The following is a 22,168-nucleotide window of genomic DNA, read 5'->3' as shown; positions in this document are numbered from 1 at the left end:
GATGTATATGATCCACAGTGGCAACATTGACTTTCTCGTAACACAAGATTGTTGTACCAACATAGCCAACTCTTTAATGTCCCCCGCTAATGCAAGCAATTTAGGAGCGCACTTTGAAAATGATCTACACGTCTATCGTCGGTTTTGGCTTGAACTTTTTCGCAGCTCGCTCGGCAGACCGCACCAGCAGTTGTTGTCCATAGATTGTGAGACGCACGTTACACATTGGGAGCTCCAGTGAAAAGACCGTGCCAGCCTTGGGTATCCCTGATCCGACACATATGAAAGATCAATACCTTCATCCATCCTAATCCACTAAAATGGGGTGCACTTACGCTTCAATTGATTCGTGTTGGTGATCATGTTGAATAAGTTTTGAGTCTCTTGCACCACAATACCACGTACGCCAACCATGGATGGATTTGTGCTTTTGATCACTATTCCACTGTCTCATTAAAACCTTGATTCTCCGCATCGCATCCTTTTTCATTTGGCATCGTACCTTCAAAAATGGCACCATGATAATCTGCTTTGAGTAACTTTTGTCGAAACACCAGCGGATCATGTCCTTGATTATACAATTCCTTGATGTATCCAAGCCATAACTGATGCAAAGGCTCAAACAAGTCGTATCGGATCGCTTCCTTTGGAATGTCATAGATGTGCAGTGAACGCTTTTCTTTTGCACTAAGCGGTTTGGTCTTCTTCTTGCTCGGCTTGTGTTGCTTCTTTTGCTCTTTGGAGACCATAGGTGTTTGGCGCGCATCCATCTGAAAGGCGTTCATATCTTTAAAGACTTGTTCTGCCGAGGTGTTTGGAGGGATATATTCCTTGATGAGATCGATAGCTGCATTCTATATGTACCATGCTGGGTGAATCTCCCATTGACAAGCGCGTTGACAGCGATCGTAATACATACTTTAGCATTCTCCTTAGATTTGCCGAGGCTTCCCAATTTTAAATAAAGGTTCTCTCCTGTTACAAGTATTCTCGTTGATTAGCGTTTGGTCATGCCTTCGATCGCCGAGTCTTACTTGGTTGTGCCATATGGGATATGTGGTTGGCGTGTGTCAAAAGAGATACAAAGATTTACCAACGGCTACGAGTTTTGACCCAGAGCAAGCACACCACACCACCCGCCATCTATACAATAGAAGTACCACTTGTCATATAGGCCACACCTTGCCGTAGTCTATACCAACCTTTGTGATCTCACCTTGATCATGGCACATTGAAAACACAGGCTTACGGGAGCAGGTAGGGTAGTAAAATCAGTCGTAATGCACATGTTGAATCCAACAAAAGACAAAACTCGAGTGAGGATTTGATGGTGAGCTTCATATTTCATTGGTGTGATAACATGAGCAATTGCAGTGGTCATCAATGGATCTCATCATCGTGAAACTTCAATTACATCAAGCATCAATGCGTTTTTAAGCTTATTCCTTGACGACGCAAGTACCATGATCATGGTTTTTATAATACAAGAAGCAGCTTTTCTAGGATTATGGCGCTCGATTCTATGCTAGCATACACTATCTAGTAGCTTGCACCATTGGGGGTTGCCATGGATACTGATAAAGCGGCGGGAATGGGTGGGCATAGTGGGTGGGAGGTTTAAAGAGCGAGGGACTCGTGACTGTGTGTGATATGTCTATGTGTGTAAGTGTGAGCATTGGATTAGCGATCGTTTCCAAAGTACGCGCTCACCGCTTTAGAAAACACCTCTTTCAGCTTTCTTTTTTCGAGACGTGGGCAGATCATTACCCTTTTACCTTTGCAACACTATGGATGAATCGCTCTATGACGAGTTTGGCAACTACATTGGCCCCGATCTTGAAGATGAAGACGAGGATCTGGAATTAGAGCAAGAAGAGGAGGAAGAAGAGCAAGAGATTCGCGGCTTCGAGACGGCATCACCTGCTGCTCAAGAAGAACCATTGGAGCCAGTGAACGAAGGGGCTTTGATGCAGGTGGATGGTAAGTGTCCAATGTCCCATGGCAACGTGTATCCTCCCTTGTTACTCATACGAACCATGTATATAAAGATATTCCACAGAATCAAATTGTGCTCCATGAAGATAAGCAATACTACCCATCGGCTGAAGAAGTGTATGGTCCTGGTGTCGAAGCAATGGTGCAAGAAGAGGATACGCAACCACTATCTGAACCCATCATTGCACCTGTCAAGGTTCGCAAATTCCTTGTTACCGAGAAAGATCTTCCAGACACTCGATTTAGCAAAGAGTAAGTTGTGAGGATGAACAATAGAGCGTCATCATCATCTCATTACGTATTATTAGGTTCATGACGGATATGATGAACTTCCCTGATCTCACTCGCAACATTGCTATTGTCGGTCATCTTCACCATGGAAAAACCTCCTTTGTTGATATGCTCGTCTCCGAAACACACGATGTCCCAGTGAATGTTGATCAACCGGTATGCATATCTTTCTTACCTATGTGAAAGAATCAAGGCTGATATTGTCAATAGGAACGATACACTGATACTCACACGCTGGAACGTGAACGCGGCCTCAGTATCAAGAGCATGCCCATGACAATGGTTATGCAGGATTTGAATGATAAGTCTTATCTTTTGAATGTGATGGATACACCAGGTAAGATGGGGAACAATACAATGATGGGTATAAGCTGGGACTGACTTGGGGTCTTATTTCAGGTCACACCGATTATATCGATGAGGTTGTGGCTGCCACACGTCTTGCTGATGGTGTCGTTCTCGTTGTGGATGTCGTCGAGGGTGTAAGTGTGGATTCAGTTGTAGAATCACGTGATGAAGGCCATTAACATGATTTGGTATTTAGATGATGGTCAACACGGAGCAAATTATCAAGCACTGTATTCGAGAAAAGCTTGCAATGACATTGGTTATCAACAAGGTGGATCGTTTGATGCTCGAATTGAAGCTCCCTCCTACCGATGCCTATTTCAAGTTGCGCCATGTTATCGAGGAAGTGAACACCGTGATCCGGTAAGTCTTTGTGTTCAAAAGTGTGCGTGTAAGAGGATGACTCATGGTTATGAATGGATATTAGATCTACTGCTGGTGGTGAGAACATTCGCCTTTCACCTGAGTTGGGCAATGTGTGCTTTGCTTCTAGTCAAACAGGATGGTGTTTCTCTCTCAAATCATTTGCTCAGCTCTACTCTGATTCTTACGAGGCCGAATTCGATACGGAGCAATTTGCCAAGCGTCTTTGGGGTGAAATCTTTTTCAACCCTGAAAAGGGCTCTTTCCACCGCTCGTCTCAAGGTCGTGATAGCAAGCGTACATTTGTCCATTTCATTCTTGAACCTCTTTACAAGTTGTATTCTCAGGTAAACATACAGATCCATGATCTTGGGGGAGTGATATTAATCGTTGGCGTGTATATGTAGATCATTGGTGAAGATGTTTCAGAATTGAAAAAGACGTTGCGATCACTTGGTATTCACCTCAAGGAAAAGGAATATGGATTGAATGTCAAGCCTTTATTGCGTGTGGTGCTTGCTCAATTCTTTGGTCCTCCTGTTGGCTTTGTTGACATGGCTGTTCAGCATATCCCATCCCCTGCACAAAATGCTGAGCACAAGATTGCAAACATTTACACAGGCCCATTGGATACCGAAGTTGGCGAGGCAATGAAAAATTGTGATGCTGAAGGCCCGCTTGTGATCCACATCACTAAGCTCTATGACAACGAGGAGGCTACAGGCTTTGATGCATTTGGTCGAGTGATGAGTGGTACTGTCAAGAATGGCCAAATCGTTCGAGTACTTGGTGAAGGCTATAGTGTCGATGATGAAGAAGATATGGCAATGCAAAAGGTGACTGCAGCTTGGGTGTTTGAAGCACGGTGAGTCAAATGGCTATATACACAAATACATGTCATGAATATTGATCCATGTCCTAAAAGGTATCGTGTCGAGGTGGAAGGCGTACCTGCAGGAAACTGGGTCTTGCTTGGTGGTGTGGATAGCTCCATTGTCAAGACGGCAACCATTGTGCAACAAAAATGGCGTGAAGATGCGTATATTTTCAGACCTCTTCGATTCCCTACTGCTGCTACGCTCAAGGTGGCTATTGAACCCATGAACCCATCTGAATTACCAAAGATGTTGGATGGCCTGCGGAGAATCAACAAGAGTTATCCTATCGTAACAACCAAGGTACCTAGGACCAAAAAATATGCATGGTGATCGGCACAAGTAGCTAATACGATTGGTTAGGTTGAGGAATCGGGTGAACACATTTTGCTTGGTACTGGTGAACTTTATTTGGATTGCGTATTGCATGACTTGCGCCGAATGTACGCCGAAATCGAAATCAAGGTGGCTGATCCTGTTGTTCGCTTCTGTGAGACCGTGGTTGAGACTTCAGCATTGAAATGCTTTGCCGAAACACCAAACAAAAAGTAAGCAATGTGTAGATGACGTGCGTATATCTTACTAATGACTTTTTTTTTATCGCAACATAGGAACAAGTTGACCTTTATCGCCGAACCTTTAGAGAAGGGTCTTGCAGAAGATATCGAGACGGGCAACATCAGCATCAATTGGCCAGCCAAGCAATTGGGCAGCTTTATGCAAGATAAATATGGATGGGATGTCTTGGCTGCACGATCAATATGGGCGTTCGGTCCTGATGATATGGGGCCCAACATTCTTGTGGATGATACATTACCCTCTGAAGTGGACAAGAAGCTTCTTTACTCTGTCAAGGATTCTATCAAACAAGGTTTCCAGTGGGGTACTCGGGAAGGACCGCTCTGTGATGAACGTAAGTGATAGTTGATGCATAACAAAACAGGGTTCATTCATGCATGATGTTGTACATTTGCAGCCATTCGGAATGTCAAGTTCCGAGTCTTAGATACTGTGCTTGCCAATGAGCCGATATATAGAGGTGGTGGTCAAATCATTCCTACATCACGTCGTGTGTGCTATTCATCTTTCTTAACGGTACGTCAATTACATATACTTAACGAAGATCAGGATATTGATCGTATTTGATAGGCTACTCCTCGTCTTATGGAACCTGTAAATTATGTGGAGATTCAATCACCTGCAGACTGTGTCACAGCCGTATACGCCGTGCTGCAAAGGCGAAGGTAATTGGATTCTTGGATGTGTATAAGGGAATGTATCTGATCGATGGGAATTATATACAGAGGACATGTCACACAAGATATCCCAAAACCTGGCTCGCCATTATACACTGTCAAGGCTTACATTCCTGTCATTGACTCTTGTGGTTTTGAGACTGATTTGCGGACACATACCCAGGGTCAAGCTTTCTGCCAGCAGATATTTGACCATTGGCAAATTGTACCAGGTGATCCACTCGATAATAGCATTGTGCTGAGACCTCTTGAACCAAGCCCTGCACAACATCTTGCTAGAGACTTTATGGTCAAGACGAGAAGACGAAAGGTAAATTCTTGGATGATAGGAAAAGGGATGTTTATTAACAATGATTGTAGGGTCTCTCTGAGGATGTCAGCATAAACAAGTACTTTGATGATCCCATGTTGCTCTCTTTGGCTCAAGGCAGTGTTTTGTAACTTGATTATATACAGCGCTATTATAGTAAAAGTTGTTGCGGAGTTGCCGCTTTCTTTCAATTCATCCTTGCAAAACGCGCTATGTGTGTGTGTGTGTCATTGTCTCGTTTCTTTATTCAACCTATTTATTCATATCATGAACGCCTTGCGTACACTTGCTCGTCCTACTCAACAATCTGCTAGACGTAAGACACAGTCAACAATAGAAAACAACGACATTGTATTGATCGCATCGATTAGTCCTTGGTGCTCAACGCATGTTCCATGCTGGCCAACCTCGCTTTACTGGCAAAACTGTTGAAGCAACCAGCGACTCATTTGCCAAACTTGTCGACAAGGCTGATCACCCTGTGATTGTCGACTTTTATGCCGAGTAAGAAGAAGGATAAATGGGATAGACGACTCTGAGGGCTATTACTAAGCGGATCATTTTAGATGGTGTGGTCCTTGCAAGATGCTTGGTCCTTTGCTTGAAAAGTCTGTCGCTGCTAATCCCAAGGTCACTCTTGTCAAGCTCAATGTGGATGAGGCTAACGAGTTGGCTGCCAAGTTCAAGGTAATGAAGAAAAAGGAGGGTGTCTTGCTTGTTTCATGCATTAACCAAGGGTTGATTGGATCTAGATTGCTGCTTTGCCCACAGTGGCTGCTTTCCAAAATGGTGAAATCGTCGATCAATTCATTGGTATGCGTAACGGTGCCCAAGTCGAGCAATTCGTCAAGCAACACGCTGAACGTGCATAATGGAGATCGATCAAAGTTATATATATAAACGATTTTTCTTCAACCACCACCATCATCGTCATCATCAATGGGAAATGGAGACGAAAAAAGGAAAGCATAGTTTAATACGCATATACAAAAGGAGGTGTGTATGTGTGTGTGTGTGTGTGTGTGTGTGTGGAAATATGGAAAGCGGAACAAGGTGAAATTAGTATAGCGTTGGATTCCGGGGTTAGGTTGGATGGGGGATCGTGGTATATAGAGAGATAGGTATTGCACCATTAAGTGTGAAGGGATGTTGGGGGAAAAGGACGTACATACATAAAAGGGGAAGAAGAGAAAGAAAGAGAAAACGAAAAAACATAAGGATATGGATAACGCCGGTAAAATAAATGAGCAATGGGCTATTATAGATTATTGACCTGGTACATTTTCTCGAGAGCTTGCTTTTGCAATACACATTGCTGGAATCTACATAATAACAACATTAGTCATGTGACGTTGACAAGGATGTTGATGATGCACAAAACTTACTTTCGCAGCTGTTCATTTTCATTCACCAGCCGCTCCAACTCTGCAAGTATTGTCATTTGTGTATTCTTGAGATGCTGTATGTGCTGCACCGCTGTGACAAAGAAAAGGGGAAAAAATGTCAACACAATGGGGGGAGAAGAGAGCGAGAGAGAGCAAACAGCTGCAGGATCGGATTACGTACTTCGATGTAATAAAGCGACCTTGCTCATTTTTTTGTTAAGGCAACTCGGCAATTCATTCCGTAAGTCTTCAAAGCCATCTTTGATTTGGGCACGGCGTTTTTGCTCGGATTGGATATGAATTTGCCGTCGCAGCTCGCTATTGGAAACTGCAGATGCTGGGGCGGATCTATTCGAGAAACTTGTCAGTTTTAAGTTGAGGGATCAAGGGGGGAAAAGAGAAAGAGATGCATATAGAGCAAATCAACATACGATGGATCCTCGATATCTTCATCATCTTGTTGCTCATCAGGATGACGTCGTTTGCTGCCATGAGTGGGACTACTTGAGACACGCTGTTGGTCTGCAACAGCAGCAGTTGTGGTGCTATTATTATTATTGGGTTGAACGAGCATAGGTTGTTGATGATGGTCAAAAGGCACGGTATCCTTAGCAAACTGTAAAAAATCCGAGGATGGATATACAGGAGTAATGGGTGAAGGACTTGCTGTGTTAGTAGTGGCACCACTGGTTGTAGGTAAAGGTGCAGGGGAAGTGCAGCATGAGATCGGCGTGTCGGGCTGCTGGCACAGTTGTTGCTCACCAGCAGCTACAGCAGCAATGGGGGTTGCTCCTCCTGTTGCTTCCATCACTGAGTTTGCCATGACGTTGCTTGCCACAGGTGCCGCTGATGCAACTACTACGGCAGCCATATCCGAAGATATTGATGATGACGAACAAGGAGTATTCAAGCTGCTGTTATTGCTACTACTAGATGGTGGAGGAGCAAGATGATGCTGTGGTTGAAAATAAACGTCGCCATTTGTCGCGTCTTCAAAGCTACTGCTTCCTTGTTCCTGATACCCAACATAAAACGATTCATCATCTGCTATAAATACACGCGTGTATCTAGGTCAAAATAATGCGTTGCTCGATGATTTCAATATCTTACATTGATGGTTGTAGATGACAGGCGTATCGGGAAACGTCTCAACCTTTGTGGTGATGCCTGTGAAGGAAGAAGGGGTTGTTACGGAATAGGGTTGTGTAAGGTAGTCTTCGTTTCCAAGGAAGAACTTGGTGCTATCGACTGTGGTGTTCATTTCAATGCAAAATGATTTGGGAGAAAGAACAAGAAGGAATGAGGATTGGGTTGGTTATAAAAGAGCGTGATGAACGAAGGTGGATATGAGTGAATAAAGGAGGAGGAAGAGGAAAATCACAAAACGTGTGCTGTATGTGAGTGAGAATGAGAGAGGAGAGAGGGAAAAAGAGGGACGAGTGAGAAAAGTGAGAAAAGAAACGATGCAAAACGTTAAATCCCACCAACAAGTACAGCTGCAAAAAATGTGGGTACGTGCGTCTTGTTGTGGTAAATGAAGCAAGACGATGAGACGGCCTGTAAATGTGTGTGTGTGTGTGTGTGTGTGTGTGTGTGTGTGGATGGTGACATATGCAGCGATCCTGCATTGAATGGTGTGTGTGTGTGGATGGAATAGGGCGCTTGTTCCCTTGCCAACTGCATTCATCAAAAAACTACATTGAAAGAGTGAGAGAGAGACACGCACACGATTTGACGCTTAACAAATGCACATGTGCAGTGAAGTCTCCTTCCTTCCAGCATATGTTTGCATTGCTTAACCCGCCCTTTACTCGATGTAAGGATGCTTTGTATTTTGTCATGGGGTGTGATGTGCAAACAAACTTAACTGTAATATCAGCATTATTCCGCTGATAATGATGGAAAATGAAACAGTAACAGGATATCTACATACGTGTGTGAGTATCATTTTCTTTTTTGCTAATCACCCCCTTAATTTTATGTAATCTGCTGCGAAGGACTCATATGTCGTCGTGCTGATGTTTGCCCAGGGCCTAGCCTCACTGCATGTAATAGACAAACAAACATGCCTTGTATTCATCATCATCATCATCTTTCTACCAGGCACATTGCATGCATGTCATCAATGACTTGGTTCTTGCTAAAGCGCCCACGAAATGAGATCATCCAATACCTCTCTGCTACCACTCTTTCCTCTCCAATTTCTATTCACCATTCTTGGCAATTGGTATGTATAGTTACTCCACTCAATCATTGCTATAAAGGTCAATGGGATGTACGTATCATTTATGTATTACGCTTTTATCATTATACTACTATCTTTGATGTGCTAAGTCCTTTCTCCCGAACAAGGCAGCAATGCATGTGTGTGCGTGGGTGTGAGAGGGCGTGTGGATGGATGATTGGTATTGATTTGATATGCATGAAGCCATCCGTGATCATGGAAGATTGCCTTGTGGCGTATTGACATTGAACTTTCCTTGTGTGTAAGAAGATGTCGGTGGTCGTACAGCAGGAGTATGTATATACATATGGCACGTCGTCCCATTAAATGCATCATCATCATCTGCACCACTGGTAATGCATGTCTCTTTTAACCTGTTTAAAAGCAGAGATCAGTTGCATGTGGCGTTAGATGACCTGTGGACTCCTGTATACTCACATAGACAATGTTGCCATGGCAAAGTACTCAACGTCGAGAATTACTAAGCATTGGTTGCTTGGTAGCATTTGCGAGAACAATCCACAACGCTTGTTCGATTACCTCCGCCCAAAAGTGAGATTTTTTCTTCAACACCCATCGTAGCCACCTTTTCCACCAACAGCAGCAAGCAGCACGACGCCATGACCGATTTTGCATTAGCCGCACAGGCTCTCATTCTCAATGAAAAGCTCGACACGACTGCTACATCGTTTTCAGAGGCCATTGCATCCACTACCGACGACATTTTGCAAGGTCAATATACCAAAGTGTTGCGCGAACGTAGTCCACTCTTCACCTCCAGCAGCAGCAATGACAATGAAGGACTGATATCGACGGGCGATTTGACAAGTTGGATCCATGCACGATTATCGACTCTGGATATGGATAATAGCGAGACTCGTTTCTTGATATTGGCAACGGGTATTGCAGCACTGAACGCGTTTGTACAAACCAATTGGACGGGTCCACTTTTGGATTGGAGCGTGAGCCAAGTTGTATTGTCAAGCGATGTGGCCGATAAGCAGGTGGATGATCGCATTCATCAACATTGTCTTGGTGTACTTTCAGTGGATAGCGAACCAGTTTATCATTTGACAGAACGCTTGGGTTTATTGTTGATTGCACGAGAATTACTATTGGCAGTGAGGAAACAACATCCACAACCAGAAGTGGCTTTATGGGCCATGCGTGCCGTCTTTTTACAACAACAACTACTCGACAACCCAACAGGCACTTTGCAATCTTTGTTGTTGGAGGAACTCGCCAAGGAAAGCAGTGGATTTGAACGTGATTCACTTCGTGTACGTCAACAATTGGATGTGGCATTGGTTGAAAGCTATTATGGACTTGATAAGGAAGCCTGCAATATGATGCAACAAGCCCAAAAGACATCTGGATTTCAATGGGAGCTTACCGGTGCTCTTGGTCGTCGTACCAAGTTCCAGACATTTGATGTATCTCAATTGGTGTTGCTTGCTGAAAGCAAGAATGACGATGCTGCTCTGAAACAAGACGACAAGAAGGATGATAAGGATGAGGAGGATGAGGATCGAGTACGACCTGAGACCGTTGCTTTGGAAGATGATACATTGTTGGATCAAGTTGCTTTTACCAAGAATGAAAAGAATGAACGTGATGAAGCCAAACGTCGTGGCAACCTTCAAGTCATTGATCAATGTTTATTGCTCGCATTTTGTTTGAATGTCAAGAATACAAACCCAGAGCATGGTCTTACGAGTGAAGAGATGGCACCCTATGTCACCCGTGTGCTCGAGAATGCCAACAACTGGATGGTCCACACCATGGGTTTGCTGCTCAAGACACGTTTGGAAGCACACAAGAGTCGTACTGTGGAGCGTTCATTGTTGCAGTTACAGGCTTTGGTGGATCAAATCAAGGTCGAAGATTCAAGTGTTGAGGAACGTCTTGCCTACTTTTACGAGTTGCTGTTACCTAGCAAGTGGGATATGGAGCGTGAATTGGCGAAGCGGTTCGTTTCTTTGGGTGTCGTCAAGAGTGCATTGGAGATCTTTGAACGATTGGAAATGTGGGAAGAGGCCATCGCCTGCTATCAGATGCTTGAAGAGTCTCACAAGGCTAAGGATGTGCTTTCTCGCTTGATGAAGGATGATCCCAATTCTCCAAAGCTTTGGTGTATCCTTGGTGATGTTGAGCGTAACCCCGATCACTGGCGTAAGGCATGGGACATCTCCAACAAGCGTTTTGCACGTGCAATGCGATCTTTGGGTGCGTATCATTACCGACGACAAGAGTACAATGAAGCCATTGAATGCTATCAACATGCTCTCGAGATCAACCCATTGTTTGAAGGATCGTGGTATATTCTTGGTTGTGCTGCCATGCAAGTGGATTCATGGGATGTGGCTGCACGTGCTTTCCAGCGTGTAGTATCACTTGATCACGAACAAGCTGAAGCATGGAACAACTTGTCGAGCATTTATGTACAAATGGATCGCAAAACGGATGCATTCTTGGCACTCAAGCAAGCAACCAAGCTCAAGTTTGACAATTGGCGTATGTGGCAAAACTTGCTCGTGGTGGCTGTGGACGTGGGTCAATTCGCTGATGCTATTTGGGCTATGCAACGAGTCGTTGAATTGAGATGGGACAAAGTGCGTGAAGAAGCTGTCGACAAACAAGTGCTGCACATGTTGGTTGAGAACGTTGTCCAGAATTGGAAGGATCCTTTTGATCGTGATGGTGCTCGTCTCGCACGCCACGTGCAGCGTTTACTTGAAGATGTTATCCTCACTCGCATTACCGGTTCACCCGAACTTTGGGGCATCACTGCAAAGTTTTACATTTGGCAGCAGCGTTACGTCGATGCACTTGAAGCTTCAGTCAAAGGATATCGCACCGTCATGCATGATGCTAGCATTGAAACGGATCAACAAGTCTTTGATCGCGTGGCTCAGGTTGCCCTGGATACCGTCGACATGTATGAGACTTTGGGTGAAAAAGAACAAGATGGTGCCCCCGTATGTGCTGATTGGCGTTATCAATCCCGTCAAATTCTCAAGAGTATTATGGGCAAGGGCAAAGATGTATTTGAAGACACTGTGATGTATGATCGACTCAAGGAGCGACTCGAGGATCTCAAGCGCACATAACAACATCACCCAACGGCATCAAAAGTACATAGTTATATATAGAACAACCTTTTTTCATGTGTAAATAATGATGATGATGGATATGGAATGATTGATATATTACTGATGTCATGATGTCAATGGGGGTGGATGAGTAAGAGTGAAAGGCAAAGGATGGTGTGTATGTGTGCGTAGTATTTGTGTTTGTGTGGAGGGATAAACAATAAAGAAGCAATTGTGGAGAGTAAAAATACAACATGGGGTGATGGGCATAATCCAAACACAAACACACGCACATGTTAATTTTCTTACATCACTACACTATCGCGTTTGTTACCAAGCTTGTGGAAGGATACGGCCTTTTTGAGCTTTTTGGTCAGGCTGCGTCTTTTGAGTGTCAATCTTGATGCTTGACGACGGAGACCTTTTTGCTCTTCAGCAGGTTCTTCAGGAGGTGGGGGTGGAGGTGGCAAATGGTGCTGGTGTTGCTTTTGTGCTGGTAACGATGTAGGTGTTGGCGGCATAGAAGTCGTTCCTCCTGATGAATTACTAGCCATTGAGACAATGTTATCCCCTTCAGCTTCCTCCTCCTGATCGTTATCGTAGTAAAAGTGATAACTGCCCATCGTGCGACCTGCAGATGCACCAACGCCACTATCACCCTCAGTAGGAGACGACGTACTAATAACATCATCATTTGTGCCCATTGCTGTTGCTGTTGGCTTTGAATTGTTACATTCATCCTTTGCCTGTTGTCTTGTTTGATCCTGAGATCCATTCGATCCTTCCATCACAATACCGTCATTCTCCCTCTCCTTAATTTTGTGGTCAGCTGAACGGCCATCATTGTTTATGTTGACTTTGCTCAAGGTCATCGTCGTATCTTTAACAGTGTCCGTGTCAAAAAAATTACAATTGGGCATCATGCAAGTGCACACACTATAACATACCTTTGGTTTGTGATGAAAGATTTCCCCCAGCGGATGCTGACGATGATGGTTGTTGCTGCACATCGGTTGCACCAACATGTGTCGGTGATGACAATAGTGGCGCGGCATCCGTAGCAGTATTAATAATGGGCGTTTGTGGTGGTGATGGGAATGATTGGATGGCAGCAGTTGTACTGGTATCCGTGGAGATAGCCTTTATCACATTCTTGTTATTGTCCTCGGATGGTTGACGCTCCCAGACTTGTTGCAAGTAAATTAGTGAAGATACGCGAAGCATCCTTTTTCCAGTATTTGAGAGAGAAAAGAGAAAGAAAGCAATAAAAGAGAGAGGCACAGCATTTGCTGTGCTTTAAATGGTGTAGTCTTAAGGAGTTAAACAGTGAGAGATACGCAGCAAGCGTAAGCACCCGGGCTGACGGATAAAAACAATACAGTGAAATTATTTATTCACCATGAGAAATGCATATACTCGGGTACCTTTTCTCGTTTAGACTCTAAAGAACGCCCCCACCCTCTATTGCCTCCCACCCGCATTGCATAAGGGGGAATGCTTCTCAGTGTTGCTTCTGGCTGTCAATGCATGCTTGTTGTACAGCTGCATGTCAAATTGTCCCACTAACATTCGAAGCACAAGGGATAAACGTGTAACAAGGATGAAACAAATTAACTGAGCAAGAAGCATTTTGGTATTATCATGATGATGTGTGCAATAATGAAGAATGGTGGTGGTGGTTGTCATGGTGAACATTGTATAGGCGTGTGTGTATGGGTGTACAGCAATAGTAAAATAGGTAATTTAGATTTCATACTATATTTACAATGGTGTTTTGTGAGTGTCATTGTTGTTTCGCTACCCTCCCGATCTCTCACACGATTTCCACTCCCCTCTCAGCTTTCCGATCCGATGCATGGATTACATACCTTCTTTGCAACCATTCCCTCTGGAGGCTTGGTCTCCACTTTCTTGGATCCAACTTCGGCCCAATTGGTCGACAAGCAAGTACCATTACTTTCCACAAAGCTCTTCATCATGGCTCGGCGAGTATCTTCATCGGCACCACTGTAGATTTGTTGGAATAGCGAGTTGAGAGCAGCATCACCTTCAGGCTTATCCTGATCCTTTTCAATCTCTTGCACAAGCTTGTTCCAATCCTTGGGCTTACGAGAACTCGAAACACTGGTGGATGCCACTAATCAAAGATGGATGAGGTTAATATCGAAAACAAGAATCCAATGATAGTTCACACGTACTGGTAGTTGGCAATTCATCCTCGCCTTCCAATGTACCCCACTTGATCCCTTCAGTCTTCTTCTTCAGCTTGATTTCAATCTTGGTGGACAAGACCTTGTAGCTGCATTCCTTGGGCAAGACTTCATGAGCCAATGGATCAAGTTCCAAGGAGAATGTGGAGCCAGTAGGCATCTTGATTGACAATGACAACTAAAGACGAATAATACATGTCATTGTATGCTACCTCATTGTCATTCCTGATTTTCAGCTTACCGAACGATCAAAGAAATCGAGAGAAACGTCATCTTTGTTGACCTTTTTTATAAAGACTTCCACAGTGACAAAGGTATCATTTTGGAACCACTCATGTCTATATTTTCATCCATGAGCCTATTGCCTCATCCACAATGATCCCCATTTTCTTACCTAGCGCGAACATTCTGAGGCGTGGAAGGAGCTGGTGCTTGTACTGCAGGAGCAGGCTGCTCTTCTTGTTTGGGTGCAGGAGGTGGTGGTGGAGGAGGAAGAACATCTTGGACCTTTCGCAACCAAGTAGCCAAAGTACGTTCATTTGGATTCAATTCCTTGGCAGACTCAAATGACTTTTGTGCTTCAGGATATTGTTTGAGATTGAATTGAACAATGCTAATCCATAACATGCAATAAGCTCATGTGATCTCTCAAGAATTGCATCATTTCATCATTACATACCCTCGTTGCAAGTGAGCTCGTGCTAACAGACTACGTGTCCCCTTGGGTCCATTCAAGATCTCCAAAGCCTTGTCAGCATCAGCAAGAGCCTTATCCAACTGGTTCAGCTTTTGATATACGGTGCAGCTAATGACCATGAAATGAGCACACGCGTAATACCATGAACGTTGAAAACTTACCGTCGCATAAATGCTTCGGCATGAGTAGCATCGGCTTCGATGGTCTGCGAATACAAGGAAAGGGCCTCGTCATAATCGTCGTCAAAGTAGGCATCGTTGGCCTTGGCAAACAAATCGCTGGTGTCGCTCATTGTCAGATTCAAGAGGAAGAAAGAGAAGGTTCCAGATAGGCGGCCCTGATCCGTGACCGTGTGCTTTTATCGGTAGACAAGGTGCGCAGCAATCACACCCGCTGAGCCATCATTAACCACACAGCCACGCTCATCGTCTTGTCCAATCACTGTAACAAAGAAAAGAAGCAATCTAGGATATAGGAATATTCATTGTGCTATGCACTTTTATAATAAACCATCAAGTCATAAATACTACTATGTACTACATATACAAAAAGAACAAATACAGTATTGATTAATCATAGCATGGTACAGGAGGAAGTTGTTCCACTGCTAGGCCATATGATGGTGGTGCTTCAGTGTCCTGATACGCTGGTGGATGAGGTCGTTCACCTTCCCAATAGTGTTCTCTGCAAGTGACTATCAATGGACACTCAAGAGTACATGAATACATTTTCTTCGACTGCTGATCATGGCTCAAGCTTGAATGACTATTGCGACGTGTGATGGATGATAGTGCACTAGCAGCTTCCTTGACAAGATCCTCTGAGAGAGAACGCAGCGACGATGATGATGATGATCGAATCAAACCATGATTTTGAGGAGTTGATGGTGGTGATGGCAGTGGTTGGGCCGATGCAGATAGCGTATCCGAATCAAGTTGATGAGGAGATGGTGGTGCTGTTGATGGTAGGTGTTCATTGTTGTCTTGTTGCACCATAATATTGACAACAAGTGCATGTGTAACCCTTATGAGGCGTGTATTGATATCTGCATTGACGCGTGGGCATATTCTGAATACAGCATTATACTCATGCTTGTGATTTGGATTATACTTTGGATTCTCTGAAGGATAAAAAGTACTCCATCCAAGTGGAAACAAATCATCTGTTTTCGAGACCGATTGACATGTGAGCGATTGTTGGCCGGTGGTTTGATAAAGGATACGTTCTCGCAAGGCACAAGTGACGGAGCGCACAATTTGCGTTCCAGGATGAGTGAGCTCAATCGTAAGAGTGAGAGGGACAAGGCCACCTTCACGATAAACCATGGTAGGTGCATTAGCGCTGTATGACAACTTGTCGCTATGCTCATGGCCATGAATGGTATCGTACACTGAATGCTGCATGGCATCACTCAACAAGCAACGTCGAATGCAAATATCTCGAGATACACGTACAAGGCGATGCATGACAGAGGATCGTCGTCGGCGATGTAAAACAGCTTCCAAACGATATCGAATATAGCCATTCTTGCCGCGAAATGATGCCGGTAATGTTGCAGGAAGTTCAAATTCAAAAGGGTATGCGTATTCACCATGATCAAAGTATTCACAGTCAACGTTTTTGATTTTGTTGATCAATGATCGACATTCGATGCCTTCTGGTGATGGTGTTGCCATGCTGGTGGTGGATCGTACATTAATCTTGCAGCGTCCTTCAAGCGAAATGACGAGTTTACGAGTATGTATAGGCCTGTGCACATGTAGTACGCAAATGCCCTTGAGCGTACAGCCTTCTGATACATCATGACTATGGCCATGTACCACGCCTGTGAAAAGTGGATCGATTCGTAGCTCGATTGTAACATCGTTGGTGTCTTTGGGTATTTTGGCAAAGGTTGTCATGGTGATCGAAGAGAAAGAAAAAAAATGTTTGTTTGGTGGGACCAAGTCAATGTGTATCAGAGCGCGTATAAATATACACAGCTGCGTTATCACCCGAATACACCCAGCTGCATGGAATATCAAAGGAAAACTTTGCGAAACCCGACCTCCGATTATGCAGCAGACGACCTCTTATATAATCCACAATTGCGCCCATGTTACTGAGAGCAGTGACCACGGTGGCAAAACAACCGCGTGCGGGGCGATTTTCATAACCCCACCACCTCGGTCAAATTCTGAACCCCTCCCCCTGTCATCAAGCAAGTTTTTCTATCCGTTTCCACTCGTTGACATAAATAGCATCATTGTTAGTTTGCTGCGTAAAGACGCTAGATATCCACATGTCTCGTTTTTGAGCTAATACAGTAACATCATTGTTTCGAAGATGTTTGACATGTTTTGTCTTCATAATCATGCAATCAAAAATAGATCGAGCTGGGTCCATGTTGCATTGTTGTCAAGTCGGTGATAACAAGAACCATGCAATATGAGCTTCACCTTTGTATTCACGTTTCACTGGCTTCATCCATACAATGTAAGAAAATTTAGTCAAGTATTTTTCCATCATCCTTGATACCGTTATGGGCAATCGGCAAGCCTCCTTTAATTAACGCATTGGCAGATCCAATACATATTGGAACGGCAAGTACTCACTGACCAGATACATGATCCATAAGATGGGTGCACGTTCTACTATTTTATTTAGGACATCTCCTGCCGTGAGCTAATAACGTACGCTGTCTTACAAGATCAAATCACAATTGAATACAGCCGTTGTTCTAGACGCAACGAATCGATCAGTCCCTTTCTCTCCCTCTCTTTTTCCTTTATCACAGCATCTACAAGTGGGTATGTATACTTTTACCATCATGCATAAACCTTCTATAATACAATGCATCAATTGCCACACACGACGAGATCCAACTCAGCAAGAAGGAAGGTCCTGTAGACTAACGTAATCTCATGTTTGCTAAGGTATCCTTTTAATCCAAGATCATTCACAAGAGGAAGAATGGGGCACTAGACTGAGATGTACAATGAATTACTCTAATGGAGAAGGCGCTTCGATTTGGCAATGCTATCATTTGGGCGTGCACTTTCTAAAGGTGAACCGATGGACATGAGGTGCGAAATGTATTTATGGCGTGTCAAATATGTAGTTGTTGGATGATGACAGCTGTACATGGTTGACGGGCTGCACAAAAGATGATGATTGCGATTGGCATGGAAGAGCATGTAGAACATGAAATCGTCCAGGGTGATAGCATCAAGGTCAAGTTGACAATGAATACATAAGCCCCTTTTACCACGCGTTGTGTAATCCAATCCTTTTCATCCCATGTACCAAAGCAATATTCAGATCCATATCGATACACATTCGTTTGTATTGATGCAAGCTGATGCACGTAAATAAAGCTGCTTCTGTATGGTGGCTAATTCGCTGTTCACGTAAACAAGGCTGCAAGACGAGTTGCTGCAAGTAAAGAACGCTGTTTGAGACGATGGAGTAAAGGCCTTGCTGATAGCAATTGCTGCAATGAATGCTGTTACGCTTGGTATTGGTAGAGGAGTGCACAAGAGAAGGCCTAGTATCAAGAAACGAGCGTGCTGTAGTGGGGTGTATACGCCATGGACTTGCCATTCAGCCAAAGACAATCGGTTCAAGACATTCGTCGCATTGACATGATGGGTTGAAGCGGGACAATCGTTCGCAGGTGGTAGTTGTACTTGAATGGGGCAACAGTTGAGAATGGGAGGAAGAGGAAATAAAGTGGGAGTGGAAGAAGTGGAAATTAACTTGATTGTTCTGATACTTATGATGATGTTTCTGTGCTTGAGCGTTGCTCATTCAAATCCCATCGAACCAAGAAAGTTGAAGTATTGAAATGAATGGCTGGAGCTGGGCAATCGCTTGTATGCATTGGATTGGACAACAAAGATGAATGGGAGGAATGGGCTATCAAGTGGCAGTTTACAAATAACTTTGCAAAATGATGTTTTGTGTTTGAGCGTAACTCAACCAAATCCTCTCGGATCAAGAAAGTTCAATGATGGAAATGCTGGGCTGGAGCAGGAGAATCGTTCACATGCATTGGATTGGGAAACAAAGATGATTGGGAGGAATGGGCTATCAAGTGGCAGTTTACTTATAACTAACCAGATAAATTTTTCTGATTTTGGATGATACTTCTGTGTTTGAGCGTTTTTCAGTCAAATCCTCTCGGATCAACAAAGTTGAAGGATGGTCATGCTGGGCTGGAGCAAGACAATCGTTCGTATGCATTGGATTGGTCAACAAAGGTGAATGGGAGTAATGGGCTATTAGCTGGCATTTTGAACAATTCCTAATTAGTGTACAAGTATCATGCATCGCCTGTGGTGAATGACTCAAGTTACACAAACACGCCCTCTGCATCTTTTGCTCTATTATAGTCATACTATTTACATTATAAAGATCACTTCTCATATAGCATCAACCTTGCTGGATAGGTAAAACATAAAGTGTCTGTATCTCTAAACTTTACAATCAAACGTAGAGTCTTTATGAGAACAAACCTGCTTGGCAAGCCGCCTTTACTTGTGTAAACTATAAAGTCCATCGTGGCCAATCGGGTATGATGTCGCCACCAGCCAAACTGGATCCGAGGTCCACGACCTGCTTCGACGACGACGACAAAAATATTTTTTGGGCTGTTTGCATTTATTGAACGCCAAACTTTTCATAGTGCTGTTGGCCAAGCCGAGCACGACAACATATTCAAAACCCCACGTTTCATTGTAAGGTTTTGAGATGAGCCTGCTTATGTTTGTAAGCGTGATGCTATATGAGGAGTAGGTGTTTTGACATTGTATAAAGTGGGTGGACCTGGCAGAGCAAAAGATGCAGAGGGTCGTGTTGTATCAACACAGCTACGTTTGCATGAATGAAAGGGTCAATGTATAATTACTTTGTGGAGCACTCTAGGAACGGCAATTGCTAGCTAGCGTACTTTTATCCAATCATCATTGTTGCGAGGTCTGCATGGGAACGATGCCCCTGCTCAGACATTCATTCCATGATTAAAGTAGGTTGATCCGAGCTGATTTGGCCCCGAATATCGATCAAAGGAATCCATCACTCTGGACATAAAGCACGCTCGATGTAGCTCAACTGATGTAACCTTGTGTAGTAACTCAACCAAATCAGCTCGGATCAACCTACTTTAATCATGAAATGAATGTCTAGAGCAGGAGCATCGTCCACCTACAATAGAATACACAAAGATTGAGAATGCACAAAAGTGGCTATTAGCTGCCAATGTATGACATAAAAGTGAGGGTTGCGTACCTTTCATGCATTGTCCCTGAAGTCTGACTTTTTAGCTGAGTTACCAAAGAGATGCCACGTCTTTTGCTCTATTATAGTCATACTACTTTTACATTAAACAAAGACCACTTGTCGCCGCAGCATCACGCTTACAAACATCAAGGTGCCTGTATCTCCAAACTTTACAATGAAACGTGGGGTTTTGAATAGAGCAATGGGCTCGGCTTGTAGCAGCACACCTTGTGTGAAAGTTTCGCGATCAAACACCCAATCCCGTTCGCAAATGTCGCTACCAGCCGACTGAATCAGGGTCGACCTCTTCGACGACGACGACCAAAAAAATATTTTTTTTTGGGCTGTTTGCACGACATTGAGCGCGAAAATTTCACACAAGGTGCTGTTATTCGCTCTGGCATGCTCTAATAAAACACGCGTTTCTGTAGCCAAGCTAGCTACAGCCTTTTATGTTTGTATTTAAGCATGATATATGGAAAATTGGTCTTTGTTCATTGTAGTAGGTGGACTGGCAGAGCAAAAGATGCAGAGGACCTCTTTGAAAGATAACTCGCGGCTCTTCAACTGGAAAGGATGGTAGGATGATAATGTATACTATTGACAATAGCCCATACATTGCGAGCTAACAGCAATTTCCTCACAATCGGCACTGTTGTCCATTCTATGACATGTGAGCGATTCTTCTCCTCCAGACATTCATTTCCATGATTCAATTATCTTGATCCGAGCTGATTTGGCTAGGCTACGGTCAAAGAGAGATGACATCGATCCATACATCAGCATACATCGAATGTCTCAGCTGATTAATCCTTGTTCGACCGTAACTCAACCAAATCAGCTCGGATCAAGCTACTTGAATCATGGAAATTCTCAGCTGGAGCACGAGCATCATTCCCATCACGTGGATTTCACCCAACAATGCTGATTGGATAAAAGTGGCTATTAGCTGCCAATGTATGACCTGAAAACGGGGTTGCGTACCTGTCATGCATGGTCCTGTCCAAACACCCCAACCCAGTTACACAAAGAGTCCCTCTGCATCTTTTGCTCTGCGCCGGGGTCACTACTTGACAATGAACAAAGACCACTCTTCATATACTTATCACGCTTACAAACATAAAGAGTGCCTGTATCTCCAAACTTTACAATGAAACGTGGGGTTTTTATTAGAGCAATGTGTGCTCGGCTTGTATACCTTGTGTGAAAGTTGGCGTTCAATGTCGCAAACAGCCAAAAATATTTTTTGGTCGTCGTCGTCGAAGAGGTCGACCCCTGGATCCGATTTGGCTGGTGACGACAATGCGAAATCTGGGATGTACGATGGACTTCATAGTTTGACACGGGTGCTGTTGGCCAAGCCAAGCAGGTTTGTTCTCATAAAGACCTCACGTTTGATTGCTAAAGGTTTAGAATGCAAACACCTTTATGTTTTACCTATCCGGTAAGCGTGATGGAGTTGCTTTCCTAGTGGATGATGTCGGCTGAATTAACGGAAGATGAAGAGCTGCTGAGTGTAATGACACGTGGTAGTTCCACACGAGCGTCCTTGACAGATTGTTGCACAAATGGATCATGATCATGTTTGCCTTGAGGAAGGTAGGTAAGTATACAACAATAGTGAAGGTGTGTCAAGGTTTGTGTATGGCAATAATGACTCCATATCGCATTTGGATTCTGTGGAGTGTCGAGCATATAAAAAGTGATGCGCACGGACCATGTTTGATGCCTTCATAGCCGGGTTAGAAAGCTACGAGGGCATGCCACATAGTGTGTATGTGTTTGATTGGTAATGTGGAATTCACGTTGCCTCAAGCAGAGATCAAACCACTCTTTATTCATGATGCATTCGTTGGATGGGCT

At 43.8% G+C, this 22,168-nt stretch overlaps 8 protein-coding genes across 8 annotated transcripts; 3 read left to right on the top strand and 5 right to left on the bottom strand.

Moving 5' to 3' along the window:
- Positions 1–124: 124 nt before the first annotated feature.
- Positions 125–1,047, bottom strand: O0I10_003562 (uncharacterized protein; the record flags this gene model as incomplete). Its single annotated transcript, XM_058483631.1, has 5 exons — positions 125–267; positions 336–437; positions 503–854; positions 920–975; positions 1,035–1,047. The coding sequence occupies 5 exons, from the start codon at positions 1,045–1,047 to the stop codon at positions 125–127; spliced, it is 666 nt and encodes a 221-aa protein (XP_058345429.1).
- Positions 1,048–1,787: 740 nt separating this feature from the next.
- Positions 1,788–5,569, top strand: O0I10_003561 (uncharacterized protein; the record flags this gene model as incomplete). Its single annotated transcript, XM_058483630.1, has 15 exons — positions 1,788–1,980; positions 2,049–2,247; positions 2,304–2,442; positions 2,497–2,623; positions 2,686–2,768; positions 2,831–2,997; positions 3,062–3,344; positions 3,405–3,862; positions 3,923–4,175; positions 4,236–4,420; positions 4,484–4,785; positions 4,849–4,967; positions 5,022–5,116; positions 5,177–5,438; positions 5,489–5,569. 15 exons carry the CDS (start codon positions 1,788–1,790, stop codon positions 5,567–5,569), a joined length of 2,946 nt encoding a protein of 981 aa, XP_058345428.1.
- Positions 5,570–5,705: 136 nt separating this feature from the next.
- O0I10_003560 (thioredoxin) lies at positions 5,706–6,310 on the top strand (the record flags this gene model as incomplete). The annotated part of the gene is made up of 4 exons (XM_058483629.1): positions 5,706–5,754; positions 5,810–5,942; positions 6,005–6,125; positions 6,191–6,310. The coding sequence occupies 4 exons, from the start codon at positions 5,706–5,708 to the stop codon at positions 6,308–6,310; spliced, it is 423 nt and encodes a 140-aa protein (XP_058345427.1).
- A 386-nt stretch (positions 6,311–6,696) lies between these two features.
- O0I10_003559 (uncharacterized protein) lies at positions 6,697–8,084 on the bottom strand (the record flags this gene model as incomplete). The annotated part of the gene is made up of 5 exons (XM_058483628.1): positions 6,697–6,760; positions 6,824–6,914; positions 7,005–7,171; positions 7,255–7,870; positions 7,934–8,084. 5 exons carry the CDS (start codon positions 8,082–8,084, stop codon positions 6,697–6,699), a joined length of 1,089 nt encoding a protein of 362 aa, XP_058345426.1.
- Positions 8,085–9,667: 1,583 nt separating this feature from the next.
- On the top strand, positions 9,668–12,157 carry O0I10_003558 (uncharacterized protein; the record flags this gene model as incomplete). Its single annotated transcript, XM_058483627.1, has 1 exon — positions 9,668–12,157. One exon carries the CDS (start codon positions 9,668–9,670, stop codon positions 12,155–12,157), a length of 2,490 nt encoding a protein of 829 aa, XP_058345425.1.
- Positions 12,158–12,444: 287 nt separating this feature from the next.
- O0I10_003557 (uncharacterized protein) lies at positions 12,445–13,363 on the bottom strand (the record flags this gene model as incomplete). The annotated part of the gene is made up of 2 exons (XM_058483626.1): positions 12,445–13,019; positions 13,087–13,363. 2 exons carry the CDS (start codon positions 13,361–13,363, stop codon positions 12,445–12,447), a joined length of 852 nt encoding a protein of 283 aa, XP_058345424.1.
- A 519-nt stretch (positions 13,364–13,882) lies between these two features.
- Positions 13,883–15,338, bottom strand: O0I10_003556 (uncharacterized protein; the record flags this gene model as incomplete). Its single annotated transcript, XM_058483625.1, has 7 exons — positions 13,883–13,894; positions 14,008–14,276; positions 14,338–14,527; positions 14,591–14,687; positions 14,744–14,962; positions 15,029–15,154; positions 15,208–15,338. 7 exons carry the CDS (start codon positions 15,336–15,338, stop codon positions 13,883–13,885), a joined length of 1,044 nt encoding a protein of 347 aa, XP_058345423.1.
- A 277-nt stretch (positions 15,339–15,615) lies between these two features.
- O0I10_003555 (uncharacterized protein) lies at positions 15,616–16,947 on the bottom strand (the record flags this gene model as incomplete). Its single annotated transcript, XM_058483624.1, has 1 exon — positions 15,616–16,947. One exon carries the CDS (start codon positions 16,945–16,947, stop codon positions 15,616–15,618), a length of 1,332 nt encoding a protein of 443 aa, XP_058345422.1.
- Between the last annotated feature and the right edge of the window lie 5,221 nt (positions 16,948–22,168).

Source organism: Lichtheimia ornata, assembly GCF_029851405.1.
Source record: "Lichtheimia ornata isolate CBS 291.66 chromosome Unknown scaffold00012, whole genome shotgun sequence".
NCBI classification, from domain to species: Eukaryota; Fungi; Mucoromycota; class Mucoromycetes; order Mucorales; family Lichtheimiaceae; genus Lichtheimia; species Lichtheimia ornata.
The sequence above is the reverse complement of the archived record's forward strand: the minus strand, read 5'-3'. Positions and strand labels throughout refer to the sequence as shown.